Source organism: Curcuma longa, chromosome 3 (assembly GCF_044706935.1).
Source record: "Curcuma longa cultivar G26 ecotype Majalengka, Jawa Barat chromosome 3, ITB_CL_G26_1.1, whole genome shotgun sequence".
Taxonomy (NCBI): Eukaryota; Viridiplantae; Streptophyta; class Magnoliopsida; order Zingiberales; family Zingiberaceae; genus Curcuma; species Curcuma longa.
Window position 1 is genome coordinate 16,512,920 of NC_133863.1, and position 17,449 is coordinate 16,530,368.

The 17,449-nt window shown below is 38.7% G+C and overlaps 2 protein-coding genes across 2 annotated transcripts; both read left to right on the forward strand.

Moving 5' to 3' along the window:
• Nucleotides 1–7,670: 7,670 nt before the first annotated feature.
• Nucleotides 7,671–9,760, forward strand: LOC141823784 (serine carboxypeptidase-like 34). The gene is made up of 4 exons (XM_074711019.1): nt 7,671–7,992; nt 9,274–9,381; nt 9,507–9,602; nt 9,684–9,760. The coding sequence occupies exons 1-4, from the start codon at nt 7,713–7,715 to the stop codon at nt 9,758–9,760; spliced, it is 561 nt and encodes a 186-aa protein (XP_074567120.1). The 5' UTR covers nt 7,671–7,712.
• A 4,343-nt stretch (nt 9,761–14,103) lies between these two features.
• LOC141825323 (pentatricopeptide repeat-containing protein At4g18840-like) lies at nt 14,104–16,839 on the forward strand. Its single transcript, XM_074712712.1, has 2 exons — nt 14,104–16,466; nt 16,697–16,839. The coding sequence occupies exon 1, from the start codon at nt 14,104–14,106 to the stop codon at nt 15,781–15,783; it is 1,680 nt and encodes a 559-aa protein (XP_074568813.1). The 3' UTR covers nt 15,784–16,466; nt 16,697–16,839.
• The last annotated feature ends 610 nt before the right edge of the window (nt 16,840–17,449 follow it).

The following is a 17,449-nucleotide window of genomic DNA, read 5'->3' on the forward strand; positions in this document are numbered from 1 at the left end:
GTCGACTCAGACGGTCGTTTGAATAATTCACCTCCGGGTCTAAATATCTGGATATGATGCTTGGATCACAGAAGGCGGGCAGATACCTCTTGTAAAATATCAGAACTTTTAGGGATGTATTTGTGAATATCCCTAATTTTGGGAGTTAACAAAGAATAAGAGATTAATTATCATTAAAGATTTGATAATTAATTTGATTAGATTTCATATGGGTTTAATAATTAAACCCATTATCCATTTAAATTGAGCCCAAAATAATAGCCCATTAGCTAACTATGAGATATTGGGTTAGTGGCTATTGGATCTTGGACTAAACCCATTAAGGAAACCCGTTAGGATTCCTCTTCCCAAAATCGCGAAGCCGCGATTCTTCACCCGAACAGATCGCTGATCCCTCTTCTTCTCACGCTCGAAGCCCTCTCCCAATCGCGTCGGATCCTTCCTTCCTCCTCTTCCAATCGGTTCTCCCCTTCTTCTTCCTCCTTGCTCGAAGTTCCTTCTTCTTCCATGCTCGGACCGCCGGAGCCTTGTGCCTTGTTACTTCGCCCGAGATCGCGGACTCCGGCTGCAACAAGAAGAAAGGGCGAAAGGAGGAGCCGACGATCAGAGGTGGATTTCTGTCGGAATAGGGCTGCGGGCGGTGAGGATCTTCGATCTGTGGGCGGGAACCAGGTGCGGCGGCGGCGTATTGGTGCGACGGCAACAAAAACGAGAGGATCGGAGGGGAAGATCGATGAGCTACTGGAGATCTATCGGAGCAGGGGGCTTGTGATCGCCTTCAAGAACCAGATCTAAGAGCTTTCCACATCGATCTAGTAGAGGATAGCCACCTTTGCAATTGAAGATTAGATCTGAGAAAAAGGGGCTGATCTAGGTTTGAGGTAAGGCTTAGAATCTCTGGTTTCATAGGCTTTGTGTTGATAATTGCGGTCTATTTATTGGATTTCTATTTGATCAGATTGGTGGTGATTTGATCAAGTTGAGTTGGGGATGTTAGGGCAAGGAGATTTAAGGCATCCGATTAGGATTGAGGTAAGGTCCTCCTTGATGATCTGGTAGCTCTTGAATTGGTTAGATTCCTTGGTAGTTTGGATCTGTTGGTTGGGTGTTCTGATTAGGGTTTGTTTGTGGTTTTGATTTGAGCAGAAGGAGATTGCATTTTAATTCATCGTCTGAGTCTCCTCTACCTCCCCCTAGATCATTGCTTTCGAGTTCTAGATTTTCAATTTCTTTTGTTATTTCTTTAGTTTTAGCATGTATATCCTCATCTTTGTGATTTCCTAGGGTAGGTATTGTTTGTTTCATCAAATTCAACGTTTGAAGATTCTTCTATGACTTGAGTCCTTTTGTTGTAAATTCTATATCCTCTACTTGTCGATGAGTATCCTACAAGGATTCCTTCATCCGCCTTAGCTTCAAATTTTCTTAGTTCATCCTTAGTGTTTATGTCACGACCCGGGAGATAGCCGTCCGAAAAATTTCGGCAGCACCTCCCCAGTATCGCTAACAATTCCCTGAATACAAATATATATACTCGGCCACATCCGGCCGGACATATGGACTACACGTCCAATCATACACATATAAGTAAACATAACAGTTAATACACTCTACCTATAAGGCCCACACGGCCACATGTAATCAACCCAACACATGTACCAAAACCAGACTGCGTAAGCGGAAACATAACAAGCCTAACTATGAAATCACGAGTAAGTAACATGCTCTGGTTTCGAAAAACACCAACGCAAAATTGGAAATCCATTAGTGCGGAAAGTAACCAAACTACATCCATAGTACCAAGAATATACTACAGCCACGTCCACACACACACAGAAATGGTCTTCGTCGTGAGATGGCGTAGCTGGCAGATCCCTGGCATCATCTGTAAGCTCCTACTCGGTACCTGGGAAGACAGAAAAATCTCAGGGTCCAAAGAGGTGAGTACAAAACTCAGTGGGTAATATAGAAACAAATAGTGCATGACAAAGTAGATAAAGATAAGAATGATACATACCACAATTCAGCAAGGTATCAAATATAACTCTGCAGGTAGTGAGTAAAAAAAATAGTCTCATGTAATGAATCATATGAATGACATGTCAAACCAAATGCAACAATCAACAATTAAATAGATAAGCGATCAAATGCAGGATCAGTATGGTCCAATACATATCTATAACATGCATATGATGTGTGAATGCATGATGCAACTGCCCCACACGCTACAGCACTCGTGCAAGGATCTGAGACTGGGTATGGCCGGCATCGGGGGATCAGTACTCCGCGCCCTACAACAAAGTAGTCCGGTGATCCAAATCGAGGGATCAGTGCTCCGCGTCCGGTGATCCCATATCCTATGGTCGATATCTGTCCTCTAATACTCTCCGAGTACCACCCCTAACCGGTGTCGGGATCAGATCATCAACTCGGCTGCGTACACTACCATACAGCCATCGACTGCGTACACTGCCATACAGTCGCCATCGATATGATGGAAGTAGGGGTCATAACCACCTATACCAATATACTACTAAAGGCCAACTATAGACAACATAGACCCACATCATTGGGATTTACAATCGTTGTCCAGCGTCATGATGAGATGTACATTTCCTAGTCATTAACACCTACCAGGCTAATCAATACGCATAGGTATAAGTCATAATAATCTCATGTATCAAGGATAGGAACCAAAGTCAAGAACAGTAAACCAAGGTCAACGAATATAGGGTCAAGCATGATATAACCATGAGTACATCTAAGGTATCCAGATAGTAAGGAACAGGAGCACGATAAGGCATATAATCAACAATAATAGAAAGTAACATGCACTGGGAAAGAAACGAACCTGTGTTGACCAAACACAGGGATTACCCACCTGAATGTATCGCAAGTCAAATACTAGAACCGATCCTCGTATAGTATCAAAGTCTACTGATCACTTAGGGTCCTGCAAGAAGAGTAATAACATCCCTAAATGTCATGATATAACCAAGTACCCAAATCAATTAACCTAATTCCGGTTAGCCCAATCTAACCATCAGATTGGTATTAACTAAGTTCCCTAAACAATTAATCAATTAAAGTAATTAATACAACTAACCTTACGTTTTATTAAACTCAAGCTAATCATTATTAAGTTAATCTTACCAATTAAATCAATCCATTAATTACTAATTATTAACTAATTAGTAATCTACTTTAGATTAGATTAATCAAATATTATTTGTTTAATTAATTAACCTCTAATTAATTAATTAACCTCGATCTAATAAATATCCATCCAATTAATACTTAATTGCTATGTTCTAATCAATTATAAATCTAATTAGTACTTCAATTAACCCTCCCAAATTAAAATCAATTAATAACTTCTCTAATTATCAAATCAACAGATTAGCCCTAAATATTAATTTGATTAAACTAAATCAATGAATCTATTATTAATTATCTACTTAATGAAGTAGTTACTAAACTAATTACTCAATGAACTAGTTAACAAAATTAACTACCAATTATTAACTAATTAAACTGATTACTAACCCCATTATTTAATCATCTCAATTAATCACATTTGTTTTAACCGTAATCAATCAACTGCCTTAGTCTAATTAATCAATCAATAACCTTACCTTAGCCGGCGGCATGGTTCGGCGTTGGCTCCCTCTGGTGGCCGACGGCATCGGAGGGGAGGAATGCAGCTCTAAGCAGAGAGGAGAAGAGGGGCGAATGGCTAGGCTTAGCCCCCTTGCTTCTCCGACAGACGGCGGCGCGAGGACGGGAAAGGGGAGGCGGCGGCGTCGACTGGCAAGGAGGAAGAGGGGACGGAGAAGAGGTCACGGCTGGAGAAGAGGCTTCGGGCGGAGGAGAGGGCGTCGAGGCAGCTCCACACGGCGACTGTCTTCAGGCGGCGTCGGTGAGGAGGAAGAGGAGAAGGCTTCGGTCGCATCTTGAGAAGGCCCCCAGGCGGATGAGGAATCGCGGCTCTGCTCCAAGGAGGTCAGTGATGGTGGCAGCAGGCAATGAAGAAGGAGGAGAAGGGATCGGCTTCGGCCGGTGAGGGAGGCGGCGGAAGGCTTCGGTGCGATTGGGGAGAAGGGTCAGGAACGAAAGGAAGGGTTCGGATTTCTTTTATAACGAAAGAGTGCATAGTAATCTGAACCGGTTTAACCGATTATTTCTAAACTAACCCCGCTAAATCTAATTTTCATCGGCTAAACCCAATTAGAAACCTAAGATTTATTAAAATCATTGAACCGATTACTGTAGCGAATCAGGTTCAACTTTGGTTCACTTGGTTCACTTGGTTCACTAACCAAACGACCTCCGATTCCACTCAAACTAGTTTTGTTGGATTCGTCTTCATGAGACGAATCTTTTTACCCATTTTATTTTATTAAAACCTCTTTCGGTACGAACCAAACCAACTTGGTTCGATTTGGTTCAATCTTGGTTCGTTTGGTTCACTAACCAAACGATCTCCGATTTAGTCTGAACTAATTTTGTTTGATTCATCTTCGCAAGACAAATCTTCCCATCCTATTTATTTAAAATAATCTTAACCTAATTTTAGGTCCAACCTAGTTAACCTGAATGATTTGCCTAATTTAGATTTCAACCCACTTAAATTTAAATTACTAGGGCATGGTCTTTAATTGGTTAGTTCAAACCCTAAAATTTCTAGGATATTATAGTGTCTAGTCTAACCGACTAGATCTTTCTCACTCACTTCCACACATCCAAACATCAAGTCCTGTTTGGATCAACCCTTGGTCAAACTGACCAGACCTAGGTGTATTGTCAAACATCGAAACACTAGGCAAGATCTTAGTGCATCTTGCACCAACACCATCCTTCTCCAATCTCTACGGACCTCAAGCCATCAAGCCATTACATCTTAGCTACACCAATTTGACCTGTATATATGATAGATCCTATATAATTTCACATATATCAAATATAACAACAGACCTGAATCAAACCTTTACCAAACTTGTCAATAAAATTACTGCATAAATGTAGAAGGGGACAAAAGCTCCTACATTGATGAAGTTGACGGATTATAGCAAGAGAGAGCCATGAGAGATTATGAGTGAAATGCAATGTTGGGGTTTTCTTAAGGAAACATCATCGAAGGATGATGTGAGGTTGGAAACTTGGAAGTTATGTGAGTTGTAATCTTGGGGCTCACACTTTTAGGCAACATCATCAAGAATGATGTCTATGACTAGGTAAGAGTCTACACTACCTAATAGCTTATAGGGAGCCTTTGACTAAGGAGCAACAAGTTCCTAGTTGTAGTCGGTGATTAAGCTTGATTCTATGCTTTGCATAGACTTATATGGGTGTGGGTGAGTAAAGTCAAGATTTTTGGAATTTTTGATCGATTAAAGATGAGTCTCAGTTGACTAAAGTATTCAATCAATTCTCAAATTGATTGAATGCAAGATATGACGAAAAGAATGTTGTTGTTCATGCTTTAGTCAACTAAAACTAGATCCAATTGACTTTATGCTTGGGCAACTGACTAGATAGTTTTTTTTCAAGTGACTGCCTAATAAGGTATTGGTTATACAATGATTACTTATGCTCGATTAATCAACTAAAAGTTGCTTCCAATTGATTAGAGGTAAGCAAAATAGAGTCGTTGGAGCCTTTTCTATATACATCATGAGAGTTGTTTGGCTTGGGAAGGGTGCACAAAATTGATTTAGATTTTGCTATGACTAAGGGCTCATGCTTAATAACATCCAATACCTTGCAATATGAAGAGAAGATTTTCTTCTACTAGCTCTTGGCAACTTATCTTTCTTTGTTCACATTGTTAATATGTATTTATGGAAGAAGTGTTTTTCTTCCACCTTTAGTACATAAAATTTTACTAGTTGCGTTGAGGAGGTAATTCATCAGACTATATATTGATTAAGAGCGACCTTTCAAACTATGTAAAATCTAACATGTTAGCATCGCTTTTATTTTTTATTGTTTATACTACATTTTTGCTATACAAATACTAGACATTTTATACCAAATTCATAGAAGAGACATGCAAAATTGAGAGAATGAGGGATGAAATAATGTGAGTTGAGAGAATGACAATGAGAAAATATGAGTTGTTTAGATGAGAGGTGAAATTTGAGATATTTATAAGAAGATTTTAGAGAAAATTTTAGAATTTTTAAGGTTAATTTAATAATTTTAAATTGAAGTTCCTAGTTGTAGTTATCAATTAATTTTGATCCTAACCTTTGCATAGATTTATAAGGGTGTAGTTGAGTGAAGTCAAGATCTTTGAAAATTTTGATGACTAAAGTATTTAGTCAACTCTCAAATTGATCAAATGTGTTGTTCATACTTCTCCAACTGATTTGATGTTTGAGTAGCCAGCTAGATAGTTTTTTCAGTTGACTCCCCGATAAGTTATTATTGTGCAATGATTACTTATACTTGAGCAATGGTACAATGACAAGGTGCTTAGTGATTTACCCAAGTGCTCATGGTTTGAATTTCAACTACGATAAAGAGTCTAAGACTACTAGATACGGAGTTGTGCTTCCACTTAGGAAGAGTGCACAAAATTGATTTAGATTTTACTATGACCAAGGGCTCAAGCTTAACAACATGCAGTACCTTGCAATTTGAAGAGAAGACTTTCATCTATGATAGCTCTTGGTAATTTCTCTTTCTTTGTTTACATTGTTATATGATTTAGAGAAGAAATATTTTTTCCATCTTTAGTACAATCAATTTTACTAGTTGATTTGAATGGGTAATTTATCGCACAAGTTAATAGACCATCGACTTGGAGCAACATTAGTGCTTCTTTTGTTTTTTTAATATTATTTATACTACATTTTTTATATGCAAATACTTGGCGCGATATACCGAATCCATTCAAAAGAAAATGCAAATTAAGAAAATGAGGGATGAAGTAATGTGAGATGAGAGAAGGACAATGAGCTGAACCTCAATTGTTTAGATGAGAGGTGAAATTTAAGATATTTATAAGAAGATTTTAGAGAAAATAATTAGAATTTTTAAAGTTAATTTGATAATGTTAAATTGAAAGTTAGTAAAATATCCCAAAACTACATTGAGTTTTTATTGAGAGAATAATCAGACTATCCAAATTCCTTTTCCTTCAATATTCTAGTAACCTTCCTTACTGTCTCATCTTCTGTCCCCATGCCATCGGATTTGTCTCTCTCTCCTTAAATTAACACCTCATAAACAAATAAATAATAATAATAATAATAATAATAATAATAACAATAATAATACAACAGAAAACAAAGGGAAAACACAACAGAAGAAGAGTCCAAAGCAATCTGCTCTGCCTAATGCCTTAGCCGTGCCGCGACGCACGGAATATGGTTCTAATCCTTGCCACTAACTTCTTCCAATCAGCCATGCTCCCTCCATTTCTCTTAACTTATGCTGCTTTTAGCAAATGATCTGCTCTTAACATCACCTTTCTAGTTTAATCAGGATCAGTAGATGAAACAAATTAAAGAAACAGAGAGGTCAGCAATCATATTTCTTCACCCTGCCTTTGACTCTCTTGCTTGCTTAATTTCCAGTGTTTCATCAACCACTCAAGGAAATGAATGGCCAGAAAAGCACTATAAGAAGAGCTCACTCCCTCACTCCCACATGCACTGCCCCCCTCTCTACTCTTCTTCTTCTTCTTCTTCTTTTTCTCCTCCACAATGAGCTCAATCTCTTGCTCTTCCTTCTTCCTTTGCCTCGCGCTCATCTTCTCCTCTTCTTTCCTCGGCTGCCAGTCGAGGCAATTGGAGGAAGAGGAGGCCTTGAGACAGCAGGAGGCTGACGGCGTGGTTCGGCTCCCGGGACAGCCTACGGTCAGCTTCCGCCAGTACTCCGGCTATGTGACGGTCAATGAAAGCCATGGCCGTGCGCTCTTCTACTGGCTCCTTGAGGCAACTAGTGATGTGGATAAGAAGCCACTTTTGCTTTGGTTAAACGGAGGTCTTTGATCATTCAGCTCATGCACAGTCATATAGAATTTCATGCACACTGTTCATTTCTTCACCTTCAATTTTGCTGCTGCTTTTTTTTTGTTCGCTCTTTTTAGTTAATTGCTTATAATATCATGCACTTGCATCCATCAGTCTCGATTATAAATTGGCTTTCTTCTCTCTTTTTAATGGAACAAAAAAGTAGCTAGCTACTTGAGGAAAAATTCCATGCCTTGTTTTTCCCATTAATCCAAGAAACAGGAAAAGAACCTTCTTCCTTTTTGAAAAGTCTTAACAGAGCAGCACGGCACGATGGCATAGACCAAGATTATTCAACTATGACCATTGAAATTTTCCCTGAAAAATATCTATCATTTTTCTTGCTTTTCCAATTAATCATCATCAGCCATCACCAATGCCTTAATTTACACACTGTTAGTCAACAGTAGTTGAGGCCGATGTGGACTAGTTCCATTGGCACCTTTCATATTAATGCTGTACAGCGAGGTTGTCTTTGGAGGGATCTACTGGTGTTCATGGCACATCATGGCATCCCCACAATTGATGGGGTCACTTGTTGACCAGTAAATTTACACTTTTTACAGCAATAACAAAGGTTACAAGATAAGGAACTTGTACTACACTTTGTCTTACCTTTTCCTACCTAAGGAACAGTATGTGCCATTTCTATCTGTTAAGAGTCCAACCCTCTCAATGCGGATGTATTAGTGTGTTAAATTATTCTTTTGGGAGTTTGGAAACTTGTGCCTGCGACAATAAACTTTCCTCCAACTCACTGCTTCAGTTTGGTGAAGTGATTTCTAGGATCTTCATATGCCTAAACATTAGGTAGAAATCAGTTTGTTGGTCGCCCACATATATCAATATTCTTACCGACCATGGAAGAAGAGCTTTTGGCGAAGGTGACACGGCATTGAGAATGTAGTGTGCATCGATAGTGGTTCCATGGGGACCATGCATGATCTGGTTGGAACACTACCTTTGTAACCCAAATGAAGAGATCGACTTTCTCTAAGTGCAAAAAGATGGTACCAGCACAAAGTCTAAAGCAATAGTGCGTAATGCCTACCGGCATGCGCTATCCATTCAAATGATGGATAGGCTGATCCAAGAAGATGAACAAGATAGTAACAGAGATTAACAAGTTGCAAAATTGCAAGGAACTGAAGAAGTCTTAAATAATTTATGCATAGTGTAATCTTATTAGCTAGACAGTACTTTAATAGAATTCTTCTCCATGTTTTCACTCAATTAGCATAGTTTAATGCAGGGCCTGGTTGTTCTTCCATTGGATTCGGGGCCGTCGAGGAACTTGGCCCTTTCCTAATGCAAAAGGGCGTGCCAGAGCTCAGACTTAATGAGCATTCCTGGAACAAAGGCAAGCATAATTTCTGATACCTCACAGAATCAATCTTATACCTCTGGCTTTACTGAAATGTTACTAATGGCAAAGCAAATGATCTTACAGCTAATGGTTTATTGATTGTCCTTGTCAAATTGCAGAGGCAAATCTGCTATTCCTAGAGTCTCCTGTTGGAGTTGGATTTTCTTACACAAATACAAGCTTTGATATACCAGCACTTGGCGATAAGATCACTGGTAAGTTCTACTTGCAACTCCTTATATTATTTTCTTGGTAAACTTGATACTTGCTCAAACTTCCCTGTCCATCAAATGAAGCCGAAGATGCCTACACATCTATCAATCCTATACTCCACGAAGGAGTTTACATATTTTCTAGATTGAACAGTAAATAAAACTATACAGCGTCCCGCTGTGCTTAATTATTATTACAATAATGCATAATAACCTCGACATGTCCGAGGGTTCCAATCACACATACATGCATACACAACACACAATACATACACATCACAATTTAGGCCATAATAGTTGGAACTAGGAATCCTGCAACCACAGAGTTAATCTATTTGCAATTCCTACTATTATCCTGCCTAAATTTATGTATGAAAAATGCATAAAATAAACTGAAACCAAACACACAGAGCCCTAACCAATGCTCTGATACCATTGATGGGAGCCTGAAATTCCGTTCCGTTTAATTCTTGCCGGACAAAAATTTTTAGAAAATGGAATCTTATCAAGCAGCCCTCATATTCGATCAACTAGGTGCTTGATCGATGCATTAAGATCATTGGGCTCTTGTGTTGGTATTCAGGATCCATATTTATGAAAGAAATAATTTATGCAGCGGAAAATAAATTGTACCTTTCTTCTTTAGATGTGTAGGGGACTTTACCCGAAGACCTCTTGATCTTCTGTTGTATTCCTCTCCTCTTCTTGGACGTTGTGTGGGCAACGATCCTCCAAGATAAACCACCAAGCTTTTCTTCTATCCGATGGCAAGCAAGCAAGAATCCTTCCTCTTCTTCTTCTTTTTCCTCTTCTTCTTCTTCCTCTCTTGGCCGCCGGCCCTAGCAAAGGGGGAGGAACCTTGTGCGCCGGCCCTAGCAAGGGAAGGGAGGAGGACCCTTGGGCGAACAAGGGAGGTTTCCTAGCCAAAGGGGCGCCGGCCCTAGCAAAGGGAGAGAAGGGAAGAGGGTGTGCCGCCGGCCCTAAGGAGCAAGGAGGAGGGAAAGATTTGTGTGTTCTTTCCCTCTGCAAACCTCCCCTTTTATAGCTATGCCATCTTAGAAAATTTAGAAAGAATCTAACAAATTTTTCTTATCCAGATTTAGTTAGAAAAATCTAATAAAATCTCTTGATAAGATTTTGTTAGTTTTCTTAATAAATTTTCTTAACTAAATTTTATTATTTTCTTAACAAAACCTCTTAATAAAATTTTGTTAATTTCTTAACAAAATTCCTTTATTAAGTTTTGTTATTTTAACAAAATTTCTTAACAAAATTTCTATGAAAAAATAATATCAAATTTTTGTTTAGAAGAAATAGAAATTCTTAACAGAATTTTTTAACAGAAATTCTTAACAGAATTTTTCATAAAAAAATTTTTAACAGAATTTTTCACAAAAAAAAAATTCTTAACAGAATTTCCTACCCGAAATTCTTACAGAATTCTCTTAGGTGGATTCGAGGCTTTATCCAGAGGCTACAGCAGGGACCTAGAGGAGGAATTGGTTTTGGCCTCCTGATGGGCTTGGGCTTCCTGTGTTCTCCCTGAACACCCAACTCAAGTCCATCAATAATAACTCATACCACTAAAGGGTTATTATTGAACTACCGCACCAATCCCATATTATAATATGAGCTCCTTTCTTACCATGAGTGCATTAATCTCCCTGTGTTTAAGATATCGTATGTCCGTCAATTAATTGAATTACTGACAACTCAATTAATTAACTTCTGAATCGAGAGTAGTACCACTCAACCTTATTATCATGCGGAACTAAGTCCACCTGCAGGGTTTACATGATAATCCTTATGAGCTCCTCAAGGGGACATCATCAGCCTAAATATTAGGACACAGTTTCCTTCTATAATCAACAACACACCATATACATAGCATTATCTCCCAACTCATCGAGCCTCTTGATTTAACGAGATAAATCTCACCCTTTGATGAATTAAAGAAATATATACTAAGTATATGTGCTTGTTATTATATCAGGATTAAGAGCATGCACATCCATAATAACTGAGGTCTAGTTCGATTATATAGTCAGTATAAATCGAACGACCTCAAACGGTCCTGCTCAATACACACAAAGTGTACTAGTGTAATTTAATAGTCAAGATAAACTAATATCAATTACACTACAACCACTCCAATGGTTTGTCCCTATCCATCTTGGTTGTGAGCTACTATTTATAATTTATAAGGAACCGATAACATGATCTTCTATGTGTGACACCACACACCATGTTATGTACAATATAAATTAAGTGGACAACTGCATTACATAAGAAATGCAAACATTCTGACCAAGGTGATTCTCATTTCAATATTATTGCAAAATAGATGTTTATACAAAAGCAAGACTTATAGTATACATCCCAACACCGGTTGCTTGGAAAAGTTCCGTCCCTATAAAATTTTTGTCTGGCTGAAATTAAACAAGACAGAATTCTAGGCACCTTCAGGTAAAGCATATATTAAAGTACCTGAGAAGGACTAGAGATTATATGCTAGTTTACCAAGCAGATGATTTACTTCCTGTGGGTTACACGGATTCTGACTTCCAATCATATAGAGATAGCAGTAAATCTACCTCGGGGTATGTGTTTACTTTGGGAGGTGGAGCTATAACATGGAGGAGTGTTAAGTAGAAATGCATTTTGGATTCTACCATGGAAGCTGAGTATATAGCAGCCTCTAATGCAGCTAAAGAAGTTATATGACTCAGAAACTTCTTGATGGACTTAGAGGTGATTCCTGGTTTGCCCAAAGCTATCACAGTTTATTGTGATAATAGTGGTGCAGTAGCAAACTCGAAGGAACCACGAGCCCATAAGGCAAGTAAACACATCGAGCACAAGTACCACCTAATACGAGACATCGTAAAACGAGGAGAAGTTGTTGTCGCCAAGATTACATCAGCAGATAACCTGGCAGATCCTTTCACTAAGGCACTTCCGGTGAGAGCTTTTGATAGGCATGTAGAGGGGATAAAAATCAGATGTATGGCAGCATTTATGGCAACATAGTCTTTTAGTATAAGTGAGAGATTGTTGGGATGTATACTATAAGCCTAGCTTTATGTATGAACATCTATTTTGAAATAATTTAAAATGAGAATCACTTTGGTCAAACGTTTACATTTTATATTTCTTATATATGTTAATGCAGTTGTCCACTTAATTTATATTGTAGATAACATGGTGTGTAGTGCCATACAGAATATTATGTTATCAGTTTCTTATAAATTATAAATAGTAGCTCACAACCAAGATGGATTGAGACAAACCATTGAAACGGTTGTAGTGTAATTAGTATTAGTTTATCTTGACTATAAAATTACACTAGTACACTTTGTGTGTATTGAGCAGGACCGTTTGAGGTTGTTCGATTTATACTAACTATATAATCGAACTAAACCTCTGTTATTATGGATGTGCGTACTCTTAATCTCAATATAATAACAAGCACATATACTTAGTATTTATTTCTTTAACTTATCAAAGGGTGAGATTCATTCGTTAAATCAAGAGGCCCAATTTAAGATCAATTTTTTTTAAAAAATATATTTTTAATTTTATATTATTTCAATTTTATTTGTTGTTAATTGCTTTAATTTTATATTTTATATTTTAAAACCTAGTTGATTTTTTTTTCACATCTCGTAGTCATCAATGATCTTATGTCCTTTCCTTCTTGTCAAAGTTCCTGCATTCTTTTCCTTTCTCATCTATTGATTCCATGTCTTTATCATCCTTTTTTAATGACACTTTTAAAGGATGTTCTTTCCCTTCTTATCCATGATTTTTTTTCTCGTTCTTTTTAACAAAAATTAAGGGTTCTTTAATGTAAAATAATATATTGGTTTTTTTTAAGTATCAAATTAATTTTTATTACACAAATTAAAAAATGACATGACATATTATCTGATGATATTTAAATTTATTTTCAGAATTAAATATTTTTCAATATAAATTTAGAATTAAAAATCAATACATGAGATATTAAATTTATAAAAAAATAATATTTTTTTCTCACAACATCAATAATCAAATAGCTTATACAAACTATTGAGAATATCGTATATGGAAAGAATTTTTTGAAAATTAAAATTAATAAAGTTTTTAATAATGCCTAAAGATTAAATAATTTAATAATTTTAATAAATAAAAAATATTATCAAAATTTAATTATAAAATTTTATTAGTAATTTTACTTCTCAAAAAAATTAAAAAAATAAATTTTATCTTTAAAAATTAATATTATTTTTTTAAAAAATAAATATTTAATATTTTTTTTCTAAGACTTCTAAAAAGTGGAAACGGCTCTGTATATAATAAATTTAATCATCATTTTATAAAAAAATATTTAAAATATAATGTATTTATATATTAACTTAAAATAAAATTAAAAAAATGACAAATTCTCAAATTTTTAATATTGCAAAAAAAAAAAACAGAATAAGATAAAAATCGATTAAACTTCAAACTGGATGAACATTGCATGTCGATCAGCGCCGCCGCGTGCCTCCTCATCCTTCAGTCATGCGCCTCCATCCGCCACCTCACCCAAATCCACGCTCACATGCTCCGCCGCCGCTTCCTCGACGACCCCTTCGCCGCCACTGAGCTCCTGCGCTCCTCCCTCGCCTTCCCCTTCCCTGGCACCTTCTACGCCCGCAAGCTGTTTGCCCAAATTCCCCACCCGACCACCTTCGCCTGGAACTCCCTCCTCGCCGCCTTGGTTGCTTCCCCCTCCCCCGCCTCCTCCCTCTCATTCTTCCGCCGCATGCTCTCTTCCGGCGCCACTCCCAACGCCCACACCTTCCCTCCCCTCCTCAAGGCCTGCGCTCGGCTCGCCGACCTCACGGCTGGCGATCAGCTCCACGGCTTCATGATCAAGTGTGCGGCTGAACACGATGTCTACTCCACCAATGGGTTGATCCATATGTACTCTGCGTGCCGGAGGGTCGACCTGGGTCGCCGGGTGTTCGATACTTGCATGGATCGCGATGCTGCCTCGTGGAACTGCTTGCTCTCTGGCTACGTGAATTGTGGGTTTCTCGATCATGCACGAGTCTTGTTCGACGATATGCCCCAACGGGGAATAATCTCCTGGAACGCCATGATTCATGGTTATGCAAAGTCCGGTGACATCACTTCTGCAAGGCAACTGTTTGATGAGATGCCCGAACGAAACGTGGATTCCTGGAACACTCTGATATCTGCCTATGGGAGGTGTCATCAGCTAGACATGTCCTGGAAGTTGTTCGACGAAATGCCCTTTAGGAATGCTGTATCGTGGAGTGCAATGATCACTGCTTTTGCCCAAGGAGATCGCCCGTCTCAGGCATTGGCTCTGTTCGAAAGAATGAGGAGATTGGATGTGTTGCCCAATTGTGCCACAATAGTGAGCTTGCTCTCTGCATGTTCACAGGTGGCAGCTCTTGAACAAGGCAGACTAGTTCATAGTTACATAGAGAGAACAAAGATGAATGTGGACTCGATAATCGGAACTGCACTCATAGACATGTATGCCAAATGTGGCTGCGTGGATAGCGCGGTTGGAGTTTTCAATGCATTAGTGCCGAAGGATGTATTCTCATGGACAGCACTGATCGGAGGGCTTGCAGTGAATGGGTATGCTGCCAAGGCCTTGGAACTATTTGACCAGATGGAGATGGAGGGTATAAAACCTAATGAGGTTACATTTGTTTCTCTTCTATGTGCTTGTAGTCATGGTGGGTTAGTGGAGCAAGCGAGGTATTTGCTCGATTCCATGAGGGTGGTCCACGGACTCAAACCACAAATTGAGCACTATGCTTGTATGGTCGATGTGTTGGGGAGAGCTGGGCTCTTGGAGGAGGCTATTTCCCTCGTGCAGTCCATGCCACATTACAAAGCTGTGCTGTGGGAAACTCTCTTTGGTGCTTGCTTGATCCATGGCAATGCTGAAATGGGGCAACATATAGTTGATCGGCTAATTGAACTCGGGCTTGATGATGGTGGTGTCTATGTCCTCTTGGCGAACATCTATGCCATGAATGGAATGTGGAATGATGCAAGAAGGACACGGATGATAATAAAGTCAAAGGGCCTCAATAAAATCCCTGCTTATAGCTGCTTTGAGGTTGAAGGTATTTCCATGAATTCTGTGGGAGATCAGATTTCTATGCAATGTTAACAATATGCAACCATGGGAATGCTGAACTGGAGTAGTTCAGCTCAAGCTTGGTGATGATGTCTATGTCCTCTTATCGAACATGCCATGAGAGGGAGATTAAATGATTCAAGGACACAGATAGCATAGTGCCCCATGTAACTTGAAACTGAGGAAGAAGAGCAGCAACTGGGGCCATCATCATGAGAAGTTGTTGGCAATTGATGATCAGCTAATTGACGGTAACTCAGCAAAGCAATCGGAAATAACGAAAATCTTCAGCTATGTTAATTATTGGGCTGTATCCATGATTGGTGCAGCCTTAAATGCTTCAATTGTTGAGTTTAGATTGAGTGATGATAATTTAGCTTATCACAACTCAAACTCAATAGGTCAAAACCCAAACTGAGCTCGGAAACCACTCACTCACTCTCCCAGCTACAACTTCTCAAAAGTCCTCTTTTTCCACCTTGTGTTCTCCCTCTCTCAACCTCTGCAACCACCCTCTTGCGATCTCCCTCTTGCAATTGCTGTCTCTAGCCCCTCTCACTATCTTTTTTCATGATCTTCATCTTATGATTTCCATCTTGCAAGCTCCATAGTCATCGAGCCCAGCAATCCTATAGTCTTCACAGCCACCAAGTCTAGGCAATCTCCTCCTTGCAAACTCGTCGGCTTGCCTTCTACCTGTCTCCGAGCTAATAAAGGTAAAGTTGTGATCATTTTACTAATCTCTTTAGGTATCAGAGGGGCTCACTCCTGTCACAAGGATTGCAGTTGTTTTCCTTGATGTTCTCATATGAATCTCTGTGACTGGTTAATGGGTAATGGTTTATATGCCTTGCTTCCCTTTCAAATCAGAATCTATTGGTCTAATTTTATGTACTTTGCATTGTTAGTTTGAACTTTGAAGTTTAAAAGCTCTTGAATTATCCAGGCATCTGCAACCACTACAGACACCAGCTATAAATTTGCAGTTATAAGTGGTCAGTACCACTACCAACAAATGGATGCTAATAATCCATTGCGGTGGTAATTGATGTTCTTATCATCATGGGATTAGTTTAGATTGCTTTCATGATTTGTGTTTTTGGAACTCATTACCGTACTCTTGGATCCTTAATTATTAGCCTTCTTACAATCGACGAGACCTTGGCAGAGTTCCTTTCCAAGACTACTGGAACTGCTGTCAATTGGGTTTAGATGGTTGGGATGAAGGTTATCTGTTATTGTTGTTCTTTTATGTAGCTGGCTTTAGTTCTTGACAATTTATATGATATCCATATTGTGTGATACTTAATACTGACTTATTTCTTATCATCAATTGTGGTCTGGTCTGGCTTTGGCTGGAATCTGCACTGTTTCCGACAGTAGCATGGGAATTTTGAACTGAGATCTACAGGTCTAAGAGATGGAAGTCTCACAGTACAGTATCTACTTTATGTACTGGTGGTTCCTTTCATATATGAAGATGTCTTTGTCTGTTAGCTCTTGTAAGACTTACTGCCTATTTATCTAAAAATGATATCCATTCTTGATACTAGTTGGAGACTTTGTTCTTGAATTCCAGTGGATCGAGGCTGGCAAAGAGTGCATGAGGATATAAAACAAAGTAACTAGAATGGGTCGGGCAGCAGGGAGCTCGACCTTGAGCCCCCTTGTAGGCAGCAGAAAGAAAAACAGCAATGGA

Excerpts from the sequence above, each read along its gene's own strand:
- LOC141823784 (XM_074711019.1), top strand. The coding sequence starts at position 7,713 with ATGAGCTCAATCTCTTGCTCTTCCTTCTTCCTTTGCCTCGCGCTCATC. Across the intron at positions 9,382-9,506 it reads TGAGCATTCCTGGAACAAAG|AGGCAAATCTGCTATTCCTA; the intron begins GCAAGCATAATT and ends GTCAAATTGCAG. Across the intron at positions 9,603-9,683 it reads ACTTGGCGATAAGATCACTG|CCGAAGATGCCTACACATCT; the intron begins GTAAGTTCTACT and ends CATCAAATGAAG.
- LOC141825323 (XM_074712712.1), top strand. The coding sequence starts at position 14,104 with ATGTCGATCAGCGCCGCCGCGTGCCTCCTCATCCTTCAGTCATGCGCC.